Source organism: Lithobates pipiens, unplaced genomic scaffold (genome assembly GCF_037356315.1).
Source record: "Lithobates pipiens isolate NorthernLeopardFrog02 unplaced genomic scaffold, aLitPip1_a1.2 Scaffold_11, whole genome shotgun sequence".
In the NCBI taxonomy this organism is placed as follows: domain Eukaryota; kingdom Metazoa; phylum Chordata; class Amphibia; order Anura; family Ranidae; genus Lithobates; species Lithobates pipiens.
Window position 1 is genome coordinate 25,554,815 of NW_027507696.1, and position 20,605 is coordinate 25,575,419.

At 41.0% G+C, this 20,605-nt stretch overlaps 1 protein-coding gene across 3 annotated transcripts in view; it reads left to right on the plus strand.

Moving 5' to 3' along the window:
* Positions 1-20,605, plus strand: part of SEMA4D (semaphorin 4D) — a 152,294-nt gene that overhangs the window by 123,750 nt on the left and 7,939 nt on the right. Inside the window, exons 14-17 of one of the 3 annotated variants that reach the window (XM_077469943.1) lie at positions 1,523-1,695; positions 3,988-4,031; positions 7,095-7,301; positions 18,513-18,716. In XM_077469943.1, the coding sequence (XP_077326069.1) occupies positions 1,523-1,695; positions 3,988-4,031; positions 7,095-7,301; positions 18,513-18,716 (628 nt within the window). Of the gene's footprint in view, positions 1-1,522; positions 1,696-3,987; positions 4,032-4,893; positions 6,913-7,094; positions 7,302-18,512; positions 18,717-20,605 lie in introns of those variants that run through there. The other 2 variants (XM_077469952.1, XM_077469934.1) reach the window with 2 other exon arrangements.

The window sequence follows — 20,605 nt, forward strand, 5'->3', positions numbered from 1 at the left end:
TTGCAATCATTCCCTCCCAGGGATTGTCAGAGAATATTGGTGGCTCAAAGGATGAAAATTACCAAAGGCAGGTAGGTGGTACTTCCACTGTGCTGCTTCAAATTTTAAATCCACAATGACTACCAGTAAGTTCAGTAACGCATGAAAAAAATGAGGGCGAGAGTGCCTCCTATAGTGCAGTATCTGAGGGGTTAAATATGAAACCACTCCACCCCAGCTAGCATTGAACTCACATTTAATGAAATTTTAAAAGCATTAAAAATGACAGTCTCACTCAGTATTAGTGGTCCACCGCCAGGCTCCACCTCTACTAGTTTCACCACCTCCCATGTGGCTTCATCTGGAGGTGTGTGTGTGTGTGTGTGTGTGTGTGTGTGTGTGTGTGTGTGTGTGTGTATGTATATATATATATATATATATATATATATATATATATATATATATATATATATATATATATATATATATATATATATATATATAATGTATGTGTTTTATTCGTGTGTGTATATGTATGTATGTATGTATATATATATATATATATGTATGTATATATATATATATATATATATATATATATAATTTAGATATAATATATACATAAATAAAATTTATTGTAAAGCGCTGCGCAATTCCTGTATAATAATGGTATGCAATTCTTTTCCGGGTAGGGGGCCCCGGCTGTCGTGTGATTAGTGACAGCACAAGCCGATCAGTGGGTGCTGGCCAATAATCAATTGGCCATCTGCTTTTGCATCAGCACCTGCTGATCAGCGAGCAGGGAGACAGGACAGAGTTCTGTGTATGTAAATAATGCAGAGCTCTGTCCTGTCAGAAGGGATGTGCAGTTTTTTTGTTTTCATGCAAAGCAGGGAATAAAAACCAGCACATCCCTTAGTGAAAATACCTCACAGTAAACATGCAAACACTGGTTAGGCACACATTTAACCCATTTGATCGCCCTAGATGTTACCCCTTCCCAGCCAGCCAGTGTCATTAGTACAGTGACCGTGTATAGATTGTCAGATTGTCCATCACATTATCGCAGGCCTGCTATAAGTCGCTGGTCGCCACCATTACTAGTATAAAAAATAAATAAAAAAAATTACAGTATATACCGTAGTTTGATGCTATAACATTTGCGCAAACCAATATACGTTTATTGGGATTTTTTTACCAAAAATATGTATGCAGAAAACATATTGGCTTAAATTTATAAAGAATTTTTTTCCAAAATGTTATTATTATTTTTTTGTTTGTTTATAGCGCAAAAAATTAAAACCCTGGTGATCAAATACATCAAAAAGTTATATTTTTGGGAAAAAAAATGATATAAATTTTGTTTGGGTACAGCATTACATGACCTCGCAATTGTCAGTTAAAGTAACACAGTGCTGTTTCGCAATGACTTGGTCATGAAGGGGGGTAAATCTTATTGCCAGCATAATTACTGTATTTGCATTGACAGTTTACCTATTTCTGCTGTAACTAGAAGTTAATTTATGTAATGATTTTGTTGCAGAACAAGAGGTACATCTATGCTGGCTCCAGTGTTGAAGTGGTTCAGTCTCCCATTGCGTTCTGTGAGAAGTTCACCTCCTGTGCAGAGTGTGTGCTGACCAGGGATCCCTATTGTGCTTGGCACCCAGTCAAAAATTCCTGTGTCGAAATCCTTCTGGAGGCTGACACTGACAGGTACATAATTCATCCTTCTCTTTTCTGCCTTTGGAAATCATTTACACTACACCAGCCATGCTTTGGGGATGGTTACACGGTTGTAGTAGCTAAATACATGTTCGCGTAAATTAACCTGCAAAATCGAAACCCTGGGGTATGTATGTTGGTGTGTAAAATTTTGAGGAAACATTAAAAGCCAACGTACATGTAAAATTGTATCTTTACACAGAAGGTACTTTTAGCAATAAGGGTATCTCTGTATGGTAAGTTTACTGGGAGTCACAACCTGGAGCTGGCCATACAGGTTATAAGTCTTTGTATAGAGCCTGATCATAGATGGCATTTTCTGTACCTAACATGGTACCATGCAATAAGCTGTATATGTAGCACTAGATTCTTATTTTTTTCACAACACAGAACAAGGGAGAATAGCCGGGAAACTTTCTTCAAGATTTACAATTATAAAGTGTATAATCAAGGTTAACCCTTCAATTCCACTTTCTGTTATGTGATGCATTTCAGGCCAATATTGGGAGGAGTGTTGGCTAGCTTGGGGTATCGTTCTAGTCAGAAGGGCAGTGCAATTCATTCTTCGGTTATCTTTTGGGTGTTTAAAGTTACACATGATTGGCTTACATTTATCTATACAGAGAATCTAGCCTTTTAGTGACCTGTGCTAAAGGATTACTACATTGGAGTGCTAAAGTGAAAATCTGAAAAATGATATATTAGTCGCAAAAAAGTTTAAAACAAACATTTCAAGTGTATTTTAACCCAAAACCAAAAATATAATCAATTGCATATTATCAGTCCACATTTGCTTTATTACGCTCCTTGCAGCAACTTTTGAGCATTTGTTTTCTGTTTCTAGAAGCAAATAGTGTTATCCAATGTGTCCTTGCACACTATTATAGTCTAGAAGCATGTTTGAAGCTTCAGCTTCAAAAACGTTTTTTTTCTGCATTTTTGGGAGTGATTTTGCAGGCAGAAAAAATGCTGAATGCTCCTGAATGCTAACTGCTGCTAAACGGTGGCACAAAAATGCTATTATAAGCGTTTTTCATCCAGCGTTTTTTCTGGCTTATAGCATGGGTTCTCAACCTGTGGCCCTCCAGCTTTTGCGAACTACAAGTCCCATGATGCATTGCAAGGCTGACAGGTACAAGCATGACTCCCAAAGGCAGAGGCATGATGGGACTTGTAGTTTCACATCACCTGGAGGGCCACAGGTTGAGCACCCATGGCTTATAGTGTGTATGGAGCCTTAGGCACCTTTCACACAGGGCTGATCTATTTTGACGGACTCCATTTGCTCAGCGAAGATCGCTCCATTGATCCCTGCTGAGCAGGTGGATGACAAGTCCATCTACGCTCATTGTGCAGAGACAGACCTGTCAGAGTCCCGCTCTCCTCTATGGGGAGATCGGATGAAAACAGCCTGTCCGTTTTCATCCAATCCAACCCGCTGGACAGATGGCGAATGTATAGCCTTACGTCTCTTTTCAGACGATTTTGTTGGATCAGATGTCAGTGGACACATATCCGCTGACATCCGCCTCCCCATAGAGGACAATGGGTGGCCCAATCAGGTCCACCTGAATAACGGACAGGCAGACCCGATTGGTCTGATCGTGTGAAATTGGCCTAATGCTTCTATTGCTTTATTTTCACCTGGCAATCCTGCAAATAGCACACTTCCTGTTCTTGAGTGGCTACACCAGTCCTCCACTGTATCTATGAAGGGAACCATGGTTGTCACCCTAGGCTGCTCTCCAGATATAGACTCTAAGCATGTCCATATCTCTTCATCTCTATTCTATGGAGGACAGGACAATTGGTAAATTACAGAAGATAGCTAGGGAGGAAGATAATCTTTGGTGTGGCTCACAGGAAATGACAAGGACACTGGATTTTTGACAGGATCAATAGTGATAAAAGCAACAGTTTATGGCGCAAAGGAACCGAGTTAGGAGGGGGAGGGAAATGAGGAGAAAAGGAAGGAAGAATGGGTATTAGTCCAATAAAATCCACAAGGGGGGCCCAATAAAAATGTAGTAACCCTGTACAATCACTTCTGTGATGGCTGCAGCTCCTCTGATTGGATATGCAGTCACCACATCAGAGGAGTATATGCTGCAATATATTTTTGTTCTTGGATTAAGTTATTCTTTGGGTATTTAGGTATCACCAAAACATATTACTATTGTTATAGGATAAGTAACTCTGGCATGGCTGAATATTTTCTTTTAAGAGTATGGGACTGTGAACCTGAACTTCTATATAAATTGTTTTTTTTTTTTTTTACCACAGACCCTTGATTCAGTCTCTAAGTGGTGATTCTTCTAAATGCCCAGGTAAGTTTTGTCATGTTATTTTGAATAAATGAGAATCCTTGCAAGATTTGTAAAGTCATGGTTCCTTGGGCGCCTCTATTAATTCAGTCTGACTTTTTAGTTAATGGTCTGCTCATGAAGTTTTAAAGTGGTTGTAAAGGCTTAAGATTTTTTACATTCTGTGCGTGATGGCAAAAAACCTGTGTGCTGCTCCCCCCACGGCCCTTCCAATACTCACCTGAGCCCCACCTCGATCCAGCTATGTGCACGGGAGCCTTGGCTGTCCCAGGATTCCTTCTCCTCATTGGCTGAGACAGCAGTGGGAGTCTTTGGCTTTCACTGCTTTTAATCACAGCCATTGAGGAGAGAGCAGGGGATGGGCTGAGCCGCATCTCTGTGTCTTATGGATGCATAGAGCAGGGCTTGGGAGCGAGAATGCACTAGTGCCCCCATAGCAAGTAGCTTGCAGGTGGGGGCACTGGGCAAGCGGGAGGAGCCAGAAGCACTGGCAGGGGACCCGAGAAGGAGGATTGGGGCTGCTTTGTGCACAACCATTGCACAGGGCAGGTAAGTATTACGTGTTTGTTTTTTTGTTTTTTTTGGGGGGTTTTTTTTTAAGCCAAACCTTTAATACCACTTTAAAAAGCCCACTTCTATCAACATATTGTATACAGTAGACTTAAGCCTTAGCACAATATAGATTTGCTTCAAACCTAGTCAGAATAATTGTGTTAAACTTTATATATTACAAATACACTAGACACAATATGCAGAATATGCAAGACTTGCTTTTGTACAGTTAGTTAAACGATTTTGTTTTAATTGATTTTAGCTGTAGAGTAATATAAGAGAATCACTGTTGATGTATGCCCCACTTTTTTAGATTCTGCTGATAAAGGGATCCAGGAAAGTAAGCAGTACACTGTCAAGGCAGGAAGCACAATAGAGATGAAATGTTCTTACAAGTCTAATCTGGCTTCAGTGGTGTGGACATTCAATAATGAAAGCTTTAGCATGGCCCCTCCCAAATATATAGTGAACAATGCTCTAATCATATTCAATGTGACGGAGTCCGACACAGGCATTTACAAGTGTTGGTCACAAGAGCTTGTAATGAATAATGTTGTTTCCCAGTTGGTGATCAAACACGTTCTAGAGATTGAGAAGACACCACCTCCCGTGACCAGCACAACTCCATCGCCAACACGGATGGAAGCAATAATGGAAACCACTCGACTATATAAAGTGAAAAAAGAGAGAACCACCAAAATGTCCACGTCTACATCAACTACTCCAATAGTAACTACATCTCTTGGGGGTGTGACATATCTAAACAACAAAATGACAACACCAACAGTCTATGTGTCACAAGAGGTATTCAGCTCCCTTCCTAATGTGGAAAAGGCCTTGTACTTGACCAAAAACAATGACAGCTCTCTTCTCATAATTCTGGTCATAGTATTCTTTTTACTTTTCTTCATCTTGTTGACGTACAATTGCTACAAAGGATTCCTTCCTGACACTTGTCTGAAATACCGCTCTGCTGTGCTGTCTAGCAAAAAGAAAAGTCCCCCGAGCTTGAAAGATTGTGAGCAGGGTTTGAAGGAAACCTTGGTGGAAAAAGGGTGTACTGAGAACCAGAGTAGTGGGACAGTTAAAGCACCCCCAGACACTGGCTATGAGACGGATGCAGAATGTGGTAATGGCAACATCACTCATAAAGAAGATGAGACAACAGAGGAAAAGGAGATGGACCAACCATTTGACGTCAAATGTGAAATAAAATACGCCGATTCAGACGGTGATTGAAACCAATGCTTTCATTTCAAGTGATATGTATACTGAGCCGGAGGTAATAGGGCTACTTGACAGCCAGCTGTTCTGCTTCACTCCATTTCATAAAAGGATATATAGTTGTTTTTTCTTGTTTTTACCTAAATTAATTGTATATCTTTTCCTTTTTTTTTTACATTCCTCTTTAATTTGTGTTTCTTTCTTTGCACAAGACTGACCAAGTTCTTTCACGTTAGAAATTTAATTCCAAATTGGAAGTTGTTTTTTTTTATTTTTTTATTATTATTATCAAATTGGTAAGTATCTGGTACTTTGCCCACATGGGGTACAGCTATTCTCATTCGTACTTGAAGATGAAATTTCCAGAACAAAATTTGTAATACTGTATATATAGTCTATGTTAATTTGCCTGCAGCTTTGCTATGGATCTTTTCAGTTCAGTTTCTTCAGTTGAATTACTTTCTCAGGGAATACAACCTTTGCTATCCTACTTTTCTTACTGTAAAACAAAACTGTTATCCTTGCAACCTTTTGGGTATTAGAGTGATGGAGTGAGGGAAAGGGCAGTGATCTGTCTGAGCTGTTTTTACTTGTTACACGTCACAATAGGAACTGGAATGTGGACTTAACTACTGACACTGGGAAAAGATGCAAATAATTCTAGTACACAGCAAAACAGATTGTGTATAGTGGAACAGGAAGTATTTTAAGTATTTTTAAGCATTTCCAAAATCCCTGTATTATGCGCTGGTAATACTTAAATGGAAGCACCAGCTGACATTTCTATGGACTATAAGGGAAAAAATATAAGACTTTCAACAGTGACTTTTGGTCCTACCTGTGAAAACACTGGAGGGAAACTGCAGACTAAGACTATTTACCTGCAGAATCCACATGCTATTCGGACTGGAAAGCATGTTCGGTAAACTCATTGAAGGGCATTCTTTCAGTGTATTATATTGTTTATCTGTAAACAAAGGACAAAACCACACTGTGATTCTTGCTGTTTATACTTTGAAAATAAGTTTATTTTTCTATAACTGTTCTGTAAAAATGTAAATTCATGATGCCCTAATATTAAAGTATAATTTTATTCTAAGAATTTTAATTTACTGTTTTTTGTCATTTTTTTTTTGGCCCATGTACACTTGCCTGTTATCATTCTAATTTCAAACTTTTGTTCAGTGCATGAACCTTATTTTTAGTAGTGTTGTGCATCCTTTTTACTTTCTTTGATCTTTCTTAGTTCCTTCTTTCTTTGTTTCTCTTGTGTCTTTGTCTGTCACACAGCCTCATCTCCCATACCCTTTCCTTCTTCTGCCACTTCCTTTGTGTCCTCTATGGCTTCAGAAATACATCCTTCACTATCCAGCATGCAGCCTGAAGTCCTGTCTATTGCTGACACAGATGTTCTCAAATTGCTTCCTCCTTTCCTAAGTGATCAGGGTCAGATTGTTCATGTCCATGGAACCCTTCACCTGTTCTGTCATGCCACTGGTGAGTAAACCCCAGGTGTCCCCTATACAGAACACATGGCACAGATGAATGTACTTATTTTTTAATGTGAACACATTAAAGTAAAATATGCTGTTCTTGCTATCCAGTTTAATAATGCCTGTGTATAGATGCTTTTGCAAGGTCTTGTTTTCTTTGCTTTCTTTCTCTTTGTCACTAGACGTGCAGATCAGAATTTTTTTTTTTATGTTACCAATTTTATTTTGTGGATTTGTTTAAGAATTCATTGTTAGTTTTGTTTATTATTTTTCTAACAAATTCCAAATTTTCAGAACAATTCAAATTCCAATCAGGCGAAAATGTATTGATCTGAATTCTGTGTGAAGAATAGATGGTTGTTAAGGAGTGAGCCGGCCGCCGCATCCTTAAGAACCCATGACTCATCAGGTGTCAGCGGGTTTCCCCACTGACAGCTCAATCTAAACAAAAGAATGCATGGGGTTCCCCCACCCTATCTATACCAGGCCCTTTGGCTGTGGTATAGATTTTAAGGGGAGGTCAGGAAAGGGGGAGGGAGACAAGCCATCGCCCCCCCCCCCCTTCCCTCTTATGAACTATACTGGGCCACATGGGGCCCAAAGCACCTTGTTGATGGGGACATGGGCCTCTTCCACACAACCCTGGCCAGTGGTTGTGGGGGTTTGCGGGTGGGGGGCTTATCGGAATCTGGAAGCCTCCTTTAACAAGGGAGGCCCCTGGATCCTGCCCCCCCCCCATGTGAATGAGTAGAGGTACATTGTACCCCTACTCATTCACCAAAAAAAGTGTCAAAAATAAATAAAAACAGACCGTTTTTGACAGTTTCTTTATTAACAAAAATAATCTCCCCCAAAGTAAATCCAGGGTTAATCACGATTAATGCTGCCACCAACCCAGAAGAAAAAAGAGGCCCACACCCGATGAAGGCTCCCGTTGTCTGACAGCTCCGCCATCTGACAGTTCTTAAATAACTAAGATGCAGGCCCAGCCGATGACGTTTCTGGGGGACCCCGCCCCTTGTGATGTCATCGACTTGATAACATCACAAAGGGGTGGAGTCACCCCGCAACCTCATCAACTGGCCCTGCCCCTTCGTTATTTAGGAACTGTAAGAGGGTAGGAGCCTTTGGGTGTGGACCGGCAGTGTTCATCGTGATACTGGATTTAATATTGTATTCTTCCAGCGGAGAGCATGGTGCGCATTCCCTGCCGACAAAATACAATGGTTACCGTAAACCATTATGGTAACAGTATGTAAAAAAAATCCAACATGCTGGTGTACCCAAGTTGATCGATCATATGCATGTATAGGACATTTCTAACACGCATAAATGCATGTAATGATTTGCAACGGTGCCATTCAGTCTGAATATTTACCTGCAGGAAAAGATGATCTGGGAGGGCATAAAAGTTGTTTAGCTTTTCTAAATTCAGGAGAATTGATCTGAGAAGCGCAAGTGTGAATGAATCTTAAGTTTGAGTCCTAAGTTTGAAAGAACCAGACAAATGAGAAGGAAATCGCTTAGATATTACCAGACATTTGTCTCAGCTGTGTGGTCTGTAGTTACTTGTAGGAGGTAGCAAGTCGTTGGCAGTGACTCTGTCTTTTTCTAACCACCTCAATATGTTAATCAAGGTTCATTAAGGTGTACTGTATGTGAAGCCAAAAACTGTTTTATATAGAGTGTAATGACTATAATTTTTTGTCTCTTTTAATGCTATCCAGATTGGCTTGACATAAGCATGGGATATCGCTCATCCAGTAGTGTAAGAAATTAAAGCAGAAAAGCCATCGCTTGCCCAATTCGACCCTGGTTGTTACATATGTATGTGGCAGCCTCGGCCACCGCATTACCATTACCGAACCAAAGCTTTGTCCGTTCCAGGTACAGGGGTGTTGAGGATTTCTTTTGGACAGACACCCTTCAAAAGAGTGAACGGATTGTAAAATTTTAGTAACATATTCAGATTAAAGTTTATTTAAACTCAAAACCAAAAGTAGAACATATTGCAGTTTATCACTCTGCATTAGTTTTCTTTGTTTTTCTTTTTCTTTTTTTTTTTTTTTAAAGGACTGGTATGGTGCAATAGATGACGTTTTAGTTCTTGAGTTTATATATACTTTAAAGCAGGTATATAAAGGTAGGGCCCCTGATAGGCTGAAGGACTGGCTACAGCAGTAAAGATTTACAGGTAGTTAATGTTCACCATAACAGCTTGAAAATACTTTTTTTTTACTCATGTTTACAGTCTACATTTTCTTGGAAAATAAATTCAAGGTGAATATTCACTGTAAAGCTCACATGTTGCAATCTGATTGTACAATCTTTATTTAGATCTATGATGAAAAAAACAAAGTGGTCGCACACTGGAGCCAAACAAATGCTTGATAGAAAACCTTTGTTGTCAGGTGCTAGACACTGGTACAGGAATCACAGTTAACGCGTTTCACACTGGTATATCGAACAAGCACAATATACCCACGTGAAACGCGCTAACTGTGATTCCTGTACCTGTATCTGACAATAAAGGTTTTCTATCAACCATTTGTTTGGCTCCAGTATGTGACCACTTTGTTTTCTTCTTCATATCTGCTGTGGACGCTGGTGAGCTGGAGTCTGCACCTGGGGCTTGTTTGCACCTATAGTTTGCCTGAAGCGGTGTGCTTTCTTTTGCTGACTTTTTATTTAGATCTGTCTCTAGTTAGATCACCCAACTAGCATGTAATACCTAGGGTCTGCCTAATGGTATACAAATTGATTGGATAGGATAGTTAGGTCTGCATATTGCATAGTTTTGGTAGTTCTAAAGTAGATTGTATGGTCAGATTGTAATGTGTACAGTGAGCCTAAGGGTCTTAGAAAGCTTGATTGCATGGGAATTTGCCGAAAGAGAAAAATGGACAATAATGGGGCGGGGCCTGGGCAGGGCTCAACCCCGGTCCCGCCCATTACTGGAGTGTAGTATAGCACAGAAAGAGGAGAGCCGACGCCGCTGCCTGTTTGATTACAGTATCGGGAACATCACAGCTTTCATTTCAATAGCTGTGTGTTCCCCGCCGTGCGTGCCGTCATATACAGCCCCTCCCCCTTGTCAAGGCACTTTGGTAGACAGATCACCTGCCCTAGGATTGGACGGGTGATCTGTCTATCAAAGTTCCCCGGACAAGGGGGGGGGCTGTATATGACGGCGTGCACGGCGGGGAACGCACAGCTATTGAAATGAAAGCTGTGATGTTCCCAGCGCTGTAATCAAACAGGCGGCGGCGGCGTCTCTCGTCTCTCTTCCCCTGAACAGACTGGCTGCACTGGGGACACACGGGCTGGGCTGGCTGCACTGGGGACACACGGGCTGGGCTGGCTGCACTGGGGACACACGGGCTGGGCTGGCTGCACTGGGGACACACGGGCTGGGCTGGCTGCACTGGGGACACACGGGCTGGGCTGGCTGCGCTGGGGACACGCAGGAAGGCTGGGCTGGCTGCGCTGGGGACACGCAGGAAGGCTGGGCTGGGCTGGCTGGGGACACGCAGGCAGGCTGGGCTGGCTGCACTGGGGACACAGGTTGGCTGCATCTGATGGGCACTTGTGAGGCTGCATTGATCTCCTGTACCATGTCCCCAGTTTCTGACCATCTCCTGTACCATGTCTCCAGTCTCTGACCATGTCCCCAATCTCTGACCATCTCTTGTACCATGTCCCCAGTCTCTGACCATCTCTTGTACCATGTCCCCAGTCTCTAACCATCTCTTGTACCATGTCCCCAGTCTCTGACCATCTCTTGTACCATGTCCCCAGTCTCTGACCATCTCCTGTATAAAAATATTTTTTAAAAACCCAGTAATTTTCGATATCGGTCATTTTCGGTATCGGTTTCGGGCCTAGTGTATTTTTCATTTTCGGTATCGGCACCAAAAGACCCATTCGGTGCACCCCCTACTTTAAAGTGGTAGTAAATGCTGTTTTACCACTAATGCCTACAGGTAAGCCTATAATAAGGGTTACCTGTAGGTACTGTGAATATCTCCTGCACTTGCACTGTTTGGGAGATATTCTGTGCATGCAGCCGGTGACGTCATGGCCACAATGTGCTCTGAAGGTCCAGCTTATTGTGCCAGTGTTTCGTCAGATTTTGTAACGGAGGTGACGTTCCGTCTCCGCCATCTTGCTACACTCCGCACTAATCCTCAGTAAAGATACGATGAGAAGGCGACAAGCGGGTATCTTATTATACCCACCGGAGTCTTGCATTTCACACTTATTTTTAACAGTAAACTGAGCTTATAAAGTGAAATACAGTATTTATTGAAATACTGTTAAAAATGTGTGTGAAATGCATGACTCCAGTGAGTGTAACCAGATGTCCGCTTGCTGCCTTCTCACTGTATCCTTACTGTGGATAAGTGCTGGGTGTAGCAAGATGGCGGCGAAGGAATGTCACTTTCGTTACAAAATCTGACGGGATGTGTAATCTGAGAAAACATCGGACCTTCAGAGCCCTTGCCTTAAACAGCGGCTCCTGTGTGAATGCCTGGGAGTAATGTCACCGCGCCTTCGGCCACTTATGTAGCTGGAGGACGTGAACCCGGAAGGCAGTCCGGATAAAGATGGAAGCCCTGTCAGCGGTGACATCGTGGCGCTGGATGTCTTTGTTTAAAGGTAAGGCTCTCATGAGCTGGTATGCGATGCATATTAGCACATTATGACATTGCCTTGCAGGGGAAATTTTTTTTTTTTTTTTTTTTCAGCTGTGGATTACTAAACCAATTGCCAACCGACTCACGCTGATATACGTCGGCAGAATGACACAGGTTCGCAAAACCACATACCCATACGTCACTCCGTCATCGGCTGCAGGAGCACGCCCACGGGTCCTGCAGAATGTATGTCCGCCGGTGGCCAGCAATCGTGGCATGGAGAGGCAGAACGGGGAGATGTAAACAAGGCATTTCCCTGTTCTGCCTAGCAACATGACAGGGAAATGCTCCCAGTGATCGGGAGCAATGATCTCTGTCATGTTCTAGTGAGCCCATCCCCCTACAGTAAGAACACACTGAGTGAACACACTTAACCCTTTAATTGGCCCCTAGTGTTTAACCCATTCCCTGCCAGTGAGATTGACACAGTAATCAGTGCATTTTTATTGCACTGATCGCTGTATAAATGTCAATGGTCCCAAAATAGTGTAAAAAAATCACAGATCACCGCCATTACTAATAAAAAATTTTTTTTTAGAATATTACCATAAATCTATCAGGTAGTAAAATTATGCAGGTAAGTATTCAAAATTAATAAAAGAAATTCAGAGATAGAATGGCATAACTGATGTGCAATAAAGTGCTTATTTGAACAAAACCAGCATATAAGAACATAAGTAAAAGAATATACGTTTCCATACATGTAGTGTGTGCCAAAGTAAAACGCAAGTGTAGCAGTGAGTATTAGTGGTGGTAAACCCACGTGCTAGAAGGAAATAAGGTGCTGGTATCACAACGTGAAATCAGATATGCGAGACACAATACAATCAATAAAGCTGAAAAAATATATAGTTAAAAGTGCCCATAAATATTTCCATCCATATAAATCCTAAAGTGCACAGTGTGGTGGTACTTTGAATCCAAAAAGTAAAGTGCTGGTGCTTGTAAACAAAATTCAATATAAAGTGCTGCGGGTGATGGATATCCTGTGCGATCCTTTGTGGTAATTGTATGGGTGTCCCCTTACCTTACTGCTGTAAGGTAACTGCATAGACTTGTGTATCTTTGTGGTCCTTGGTGACCGCCCCCTTTAAGGATCCTAATATGGCAGCCCAGGTCCTTGCTGGTGTTCCTATCCTGCCTATTCCGAGCATTTATGTGTCCCCTTTAAGGGCAGTTTTTAAGGTGTCCAGGGTGGAGAGTCTCACCAGTATACCATAAAAACAAAGGAAAAAAGAACCATGTACAAACGAGCAGTGAGCTTGATTAGCGTCACTTCCGGTGGCAGACAGTCCCAGAACCTTTGGGTGCCTATCTATGTTCATACGGTAATATCTGATTACCTGCTTTGATGCATTGGTCTGTTGATGGAGCTAATAATTGCATTCATCTTAAGGCTATTTGTTTACGTGCTAAGAATAATGTTTCATATAGCATAATCCTGCTATACCCTGTCATTCTTCCACATCCAATAATCCTAATAAACATACTTCTAATGTATATAGCACTTGTCTGCGGGTAATAAGACCCTTTTCCAATATTTAGCAACAATCGCACATCAAATGTACAAAGTCTGCCTCTTGCTGATGACATCTTGTACAATCCGATGAGGTCATTTGTCCCATTCTATACAATCTTTGAGGAGCGAGATATGTTTGTATAATATACAGCTGGATTCGTTTATTATTAATAGCGGAAAAAACTCCCAAATGTGAGGAGCAGATCTTATTTCATTTCTCCTCCGTCACAGTAGGGAGGACACCCTGCCACTTATGTCTTATTTTAAGTGGAGTACCACACAACTTAGCCCGCAACAGTTGAGAGTAAAAAACAAATATTAAACCTTTCAGTCCCTGTGATCGCAATATTCCTATTGATGATACTTTAGGACCTTGCCGACCAGATTGGACCTAGACCATATGGCTTAACTGTAAATGCTTATAAAAAAAACTTATGGGGTATATCAAATTGCTGACTTCATTATTCAAATGAATGCAGTGTTCTGTGATCATATATCTGTGTCAGTGTGACTATTCCTCTCAATCTTCAAAATTCATCATTTGGAAATGCATTCAAATGTTCTAAAGAGCGATTATTCCACATAGGGATCTGTAAGGGAGTATCCCTACATCCCGCTAGCTTTTTAGCCTTTCTCCATACTTCCCTAGCAAGGGTCACCATAGGTATGTTCATAATCTTATAATAGCCTTGTGATCCTGCAGGTAGGACATCAGACGTACACATAGGTCTACAACCCAAACTGATAACAGGTAATTGATGCACAGTCTGTCATGTAGCAAGGACACAAATGTTTTACAAATGCCTTATGCACAGGAATACTACATAAAAAATGACAATACTGTATTATGCAAAAGCTTAAAATATACTCCCAACCATTATGCAGGCCATAGATTATACATTTTTTTTTCCTTACATCATGGGGGGGGGGGGAGAAAATGGCTTGATTCCCCCTTTAACACAGTCAGAGTTGATGGGGGAATCCCTCCCACAGTGCCGTTGTGTTCTACTGGGGGTAGCCTTCACTTCATAGGTTGGACTTGTCTTTTTTTTCAACCTCACCTGCTATGTAACATTACTGCTGGCCGCTATAGCCGCTAGCAGTGATTGCATGCATACAATATGGCAGGCTGGTTTTACTGAAGTTAATCGAAGTTGATCGATGGGTTGACTTCAGTACAACCAGCCTGCCCATAGATGGATCGAATCTCAGCTGGTTTCTGCTGAACCAGCCAAGATTTGATCATGGTGCATGATAAAATGTTCAGGATGATGCTGGACTTTCCCTTCCTGTGGTCAGCATTAAGGGCCGGTCTCTAGATCCTTGCAAGCAGAAAGCTGCTCTAAGCTAGTGAATTGACCTCTCAGAAAAAGCAGCAGCATCCACTCCCAAGTGTCATTGTGTTGCTAGTCAAAGAATTTCCGGGATAGCCTCCTCTTTCTCAAGCCGCCTTCTTGTACTAGTGTTCCTGATCCTGGTCCCACTGCAGAGTATTTCCGGGCATAAAGCATTTTTGGGAAGATCTGTGCATCAATCACCTGTTTCCAGTTTTGGATGGAAACCTTTAAATTTGTCATATGTCCTGCCTGTGATGTGTGGTTATCAGAATCGCAAGGCTATTTTACATTTATTATTTTATTTACATTGTTGGTGCATTACTGACTTTTTCTTTTCTTTTTTTTTTTTTTCTTTTTTTTAATACATTAGCTTGATGTACCCATTGTCTATTATTACAGTTCTGGTTTTCCTCTGACATTTCAAAGACTTGGGCTGACCGTAGACGGCTCAAATCTCGGCCAGTTTAGAAGAAACTGGCCGAGATTCAAACCATGTGTGGGCAGGGTAAATGTACCAAGTTGATCGATCGATCAACTTGGGTACAACCAGCCTGCCGGATAGCCCCCACATACTCACAGGGGAGCAGACAATTGCTCAGCACTGTCTGTGTTGATGGAGAAATCGTGTCAATGATGGTTCTTAATGTTTGCCTGGACTTCAGCTTGTTTTATTACTGCTCTACAATAATCCAGTTAAAAAGTTTAAACCTTCATTCTGGATCCTTCAAAAATGTTTCACAACCGTTTGCCAGCAGCAGGACACAAGTTCCCGTCTACACAAGCAGTGTACGTGCTTTCAGGGGAAAAAAAAGAACAATAATACTAAAGTGAATGCCAAGGGTTCACAGTGTTCCCTTTTGGCTTATGTAGAAGAATTAGAGCAGCTAAAATGGAGTGGAATGGAACATGTTTCATGGCAAGGGCAGCCAAAAAAAAAAAGTATACAATGCTTTATTGCTTCACGTAGTTCCACTGAAATTTCCAACCCTACATTTAACAATGTATAACTTGTTAAAGTAATAATTTTTTTTTGCATTCTTTAATCTTAAGCATCCAAAAATGGAGCAACACATGTAAGTAATGTGAATTATGCTACAAAAGTGCAATTTTTTTCATTTGCTGATGAAAATGTCCTCAAGAGAGTTGTGTGCTTTAAGCAAACAAAGGGATTTTCTCAAGGTGTCGCGTTGCTAAAATGTATTGTACACATGCACAGAACCTTTCATTCTCATGCTAAATCTGTCAACAGTCTGGCTTGTCCAGATTACTTTGTACAGGTAAATAGGTTGCCTTGAGCTATACTAAATCACTGAATTGAAACAGTCAGGAACTTTACGTCTTGTCTTCCATGACTACAGCATTAGTTTGCTTCTGTATGTGCAACCTGCAGTGGACAGCACTATAATACCTAGTACACACCATGAGAAAATTGGACCAAAAATGCAGCTTTTGGAGCGATTGTCTGATAATCTCATAGTACACCGCTTTCGAGAGCCAATCACAAGTCACGTGAAATGACCTGAAGGGACAAACGTGAACTTTTTTTCTCATACGATACCAAAGCGATTTTTGTTTAACCACTTGCCTACTGGGCACTTTCACCCCCTCCTCAGGCCAATTTTCAGCGCTGTCGCTCTGAGGCTGTACTAATAGGTGGCCCTAATATGCTGCACTGATTGACACTGATGGGGCTGTACTGATGATCTGTGTAAATGTGTGCTGTCATGGGATTGTCTTTCCTTTCCTCACACAGTTACAGTGCTGAGGAAAGTAAATGCCGAATACCAGTATTTGTTTACATGGGATCAGCTGTGATTGGACACAGTTGATCAAATGGTAAAGGGCCACTGTAATCTGTGATTAGCCACGTCCAAAGGACACAGCGATCACAGAGCACACACAAGTGGTGGGGTTCTGGGAGGACATCAATAGACACCCTCCCAGAACTGGATGACCGCACTGTAGCCATCTTTTGGCTATAAGTAGATAATCAATACAGTATTTGTCCATAAAAAATCGAGTAACCAAGACTGCGCATGCTTGGAAACTAAAGAATACATTACAATACAACACATATATATTATACACAGGAAGTTTTATTCTGTTTTATGAGAATTTTCATAACACTATTAACCTTTTTGTTTTTAATATGAGATTAGCATGAAAAAAAAGTAATAAAAAAAAAACAGACGATCATTGGTCCGATATTCTTATTGTGTGTAGCAGGCTTAACATGGAATGCTAGCTCTGATGGGTTTCTATCTTGTTGCAAAGTGCAAAAGAAAAGCTGTAAAGAAGGTCATCAGCTGTGTCCCATATCCTTTTAAAATGATGGCACAAACTTAAGGTCTTATAGATCTGTGTAACAAGAGTAAAGGATATTATGCAATTCTCACATTGAGGCCACACAGCTAAAAAAAAATAAAAAAAAATAAATATATATATATATATATATATATATATATATATATATATATATATATATATATATATATATATATACAGCAATTTATGGTCATCTCACAGGCATACTACCTATGAAGAGTAGGCATGTACTGTGAATATTTTCCTATCTTCCAGCATGTTTTCTCAAGTCTCATATTCTCATCAGACCATGACAACAGCAAATGCATGATGTCTTTTTCCCACTTTCCTCTACATAAGAGTAAGAAACTATGAAGGCAGATTTTCCAAGAAGTTGTAACGTCTTCCTGTACAGTTGCACATGATAAGTATCTCATTCTTGAAGGTCAGAAATGGCCTGACTTATCACAAGCAATACTAGAATTAGGATTGTTGCTTGTACTTATGAGGTTCTTTTTGGCCTCCAAAATTCAGCCAAGCAGAGCCATATGTAACACATTAGAGACTGCCCCATATACAATAAAGACCTAAACACACAATGGGGTTCATTTACTAAAGACAAATCCAATTTTCACTACAAGTGCACTTGGAAGTGCATCTGCTGTAGATCTAAGGGGGACGTGCAAGGAGAATAAAAACAGCATTTTAGCTTGAACATGATTGGATGATAAAATCAGCAGAGCTTCCACTCATTTCATATCTTCCCTTCAGATCTAAAGTGACTGCACTTGTGGTGCAAAGTGGATTTGCCTTTAGTAAATCAACCCCTATGTAACATTTGCATAACGTTGATCACTTTCACCTATATAAAAACTATATTTAGGAATACAGTTATAACACCATCAACCTGCTATGATCAATGCCAAAGCACCTTTATTTTGTACAATGCAAAAAATGCATCAGTGTTTGCCTTTGTAATGGAAAGGGGGGAAACCTAGTATTGGAGGATTAAATAGGTAACCGGCGATTCCACTTTGTGCTGCGCATCCACCAGAGAAATACAATAACTAATTTAGAATCCAAAAATAAAGAGCAAATGTAAGTGAACTATTGATATGATCCTTTGTCTACCTGTAAACAGGTAGACATTTTCTTCAGAACAATGAATGAGGAAATATCCGCCAGTTATCAAATGGTTAACCAATACGCTAGACTTCCCTTGTGATGTTCCATTGGTGATGGTGATGCTCATGCATTTTGACCCTTTGCTTTCTTCAGGGAAGATTGCATTTTTGAGTTGAATATCTGTTTGTGCATGCCTTTTCTCTTCTTCATATTACAGCTGTAGTTCCCTTCAGGTCCAAAAGACATACATTTTACATGGGAGAAGGAGGAAGTTAAAATGGAGAGTTGTGCAAAGGAAGCATTGCTTCCACTACCTGATGGGAACGTGCACGTACTTAGCTGGGTGAGAGACATTGCCATTAAGGATGCAGAGTATCGCTGTACCATCCATTCAACAGCTGGACTCAAGTCTTCAAAAGTGTTTATTAGAGTTGCAGGTAATTGCCCTAATGTGTGCACTGGACAACCCATTTAACACTGGCAGGGGTGCTTGAAATTTTCAGCTTATATTTATATATGTAAAACCTTTATCCCAAAAAGAAAAAATCTGTTCACAGCAACTGCTTAAAAGGTATTTGCTGTATATGCTTAAGTGGTTGTAAAACCCCTATCATGATCATACAGTCCCCTTTCTTAAATAAGTACATGTGCCACACTGCATGTGTTTTATAAAAATATGCCAATATCTACCTTATTACAGAGTGCCTCCCGGTGCTCACGTGACTGCTCGCCGCTCTCCTCTGCAGGCCTGAGGGCTCTCATCTGAAATACTGTGCCTCAGACTTATGTTGCCGGTTGCAACTTTGTAAATTGCGATTGTCAGTTTACATAAGAATATGATTTCTGTAGACCACAATGTGTACCATTCCTTATGTTAAAAAGTGTAAGGTTTGTTCTTTTTCTTTGTACAACATGAAAAGGTTAAATAAAGCATTACAAGAAAAAAAAAAAAGTATTTGCTGTCGAGGTACCAGACAGGGATGCCCTCTATGTTCTTGCCTTGGAACCTCTAGCCATAGCACTTGGAGTTAACCCCTAACATTTCAGGGATCCAATATGCCAGAAGGCACTACAAAATCTGTGTTCGCAGATGAAGCTCTCCTGACTTTGACAAACTCCCTTATTACATTGCCAAGCCTACACCAACCCCTGACACGATTTACAACTATCTCAGGCCTCTACATCTACCCTCACAAGACGACTTGAATTTATGCATTAAACTGACTTCCCCCTGCATGACTGTCTTCAAAGTCGATTATTACCAATTATGCACCTTAACATCTCTCATACAGCCATAGTAATTCCATACTCTTTCTTGGTTAGTGTTCATATATGCAGTCAAAATTACAATTCTACTTTTACTACTTCCACACTTTGCCCATCCGCATCCCCACTTTCTAATTCTGCAGAACAGAATGTTGAACAGAATGTTATTTGGGCCTATAGGCTCCCCAGAATTGCACACACCACCCCCTTTACACATTATCTATTGGGTGATTTAGGGGTCCCCAACCTTGCAATATACTACCTGGCAGCCCAAATCTCCCAACTTGCCCTACTCCATGCATCGAATGACCCCCCCCCCCCCCCCCCACTTTGGGTGCTACTTGAACTAACTGTGCACTAACTCCAATCTCTACCTTGTGGCTCCCACATAGACTCCGTCCAGCCTCCTCAAGACCCCTGTTTCATACTTTGCAACTCTGTGTGCTATTCAGGAAACCTTATGTCTCCTTTCCTACGCCTCCTCCGAATTCTGCATAATACCCTCTTCCCCCTAGGCCTTAAACAACCAAGGGCCTTCTTCTGATGGACCTTGCATGGCTTCATACAAGTCCATCGTTTCCTTATGTCAACCAGCAGGTGGAATGAAAACCTATTACTCGATTTCCTCCATCCACACACTTTATGTGGATGGAGGAATTCTCCCCTCTGTGCTATTTTATTCTGATGGTGGGGAGACTTCCCAGATGGTAGAATACACTGATCAGTGCTGCCAGCTAAAGCAGGCCAGTTGTATAGAAGTTGATCAGTAGATAGACTTCTGTACAACCTACCTGCCCATAGATCAAAATGTGTCCAGACCCAGCTGATTTGGCCGAATTTCAATCCATGTATGGCTGGCTAAAATCTTCTTAAGTTTTGGATAGAGTATAGAAGGCTAAGAACTCATATCCGGGCAAGAAAGAAAGGAATGGGGAAATACAAAATTGTTCAGTTGTCACCAGAACAAAAGATAAGGGAAAATCTTCCAATAGGAGAAAGTCCATCCTACACAACATCCGGAGGTCTTAGTACAGTTGTAACAATGGAGGCACTGCAGATT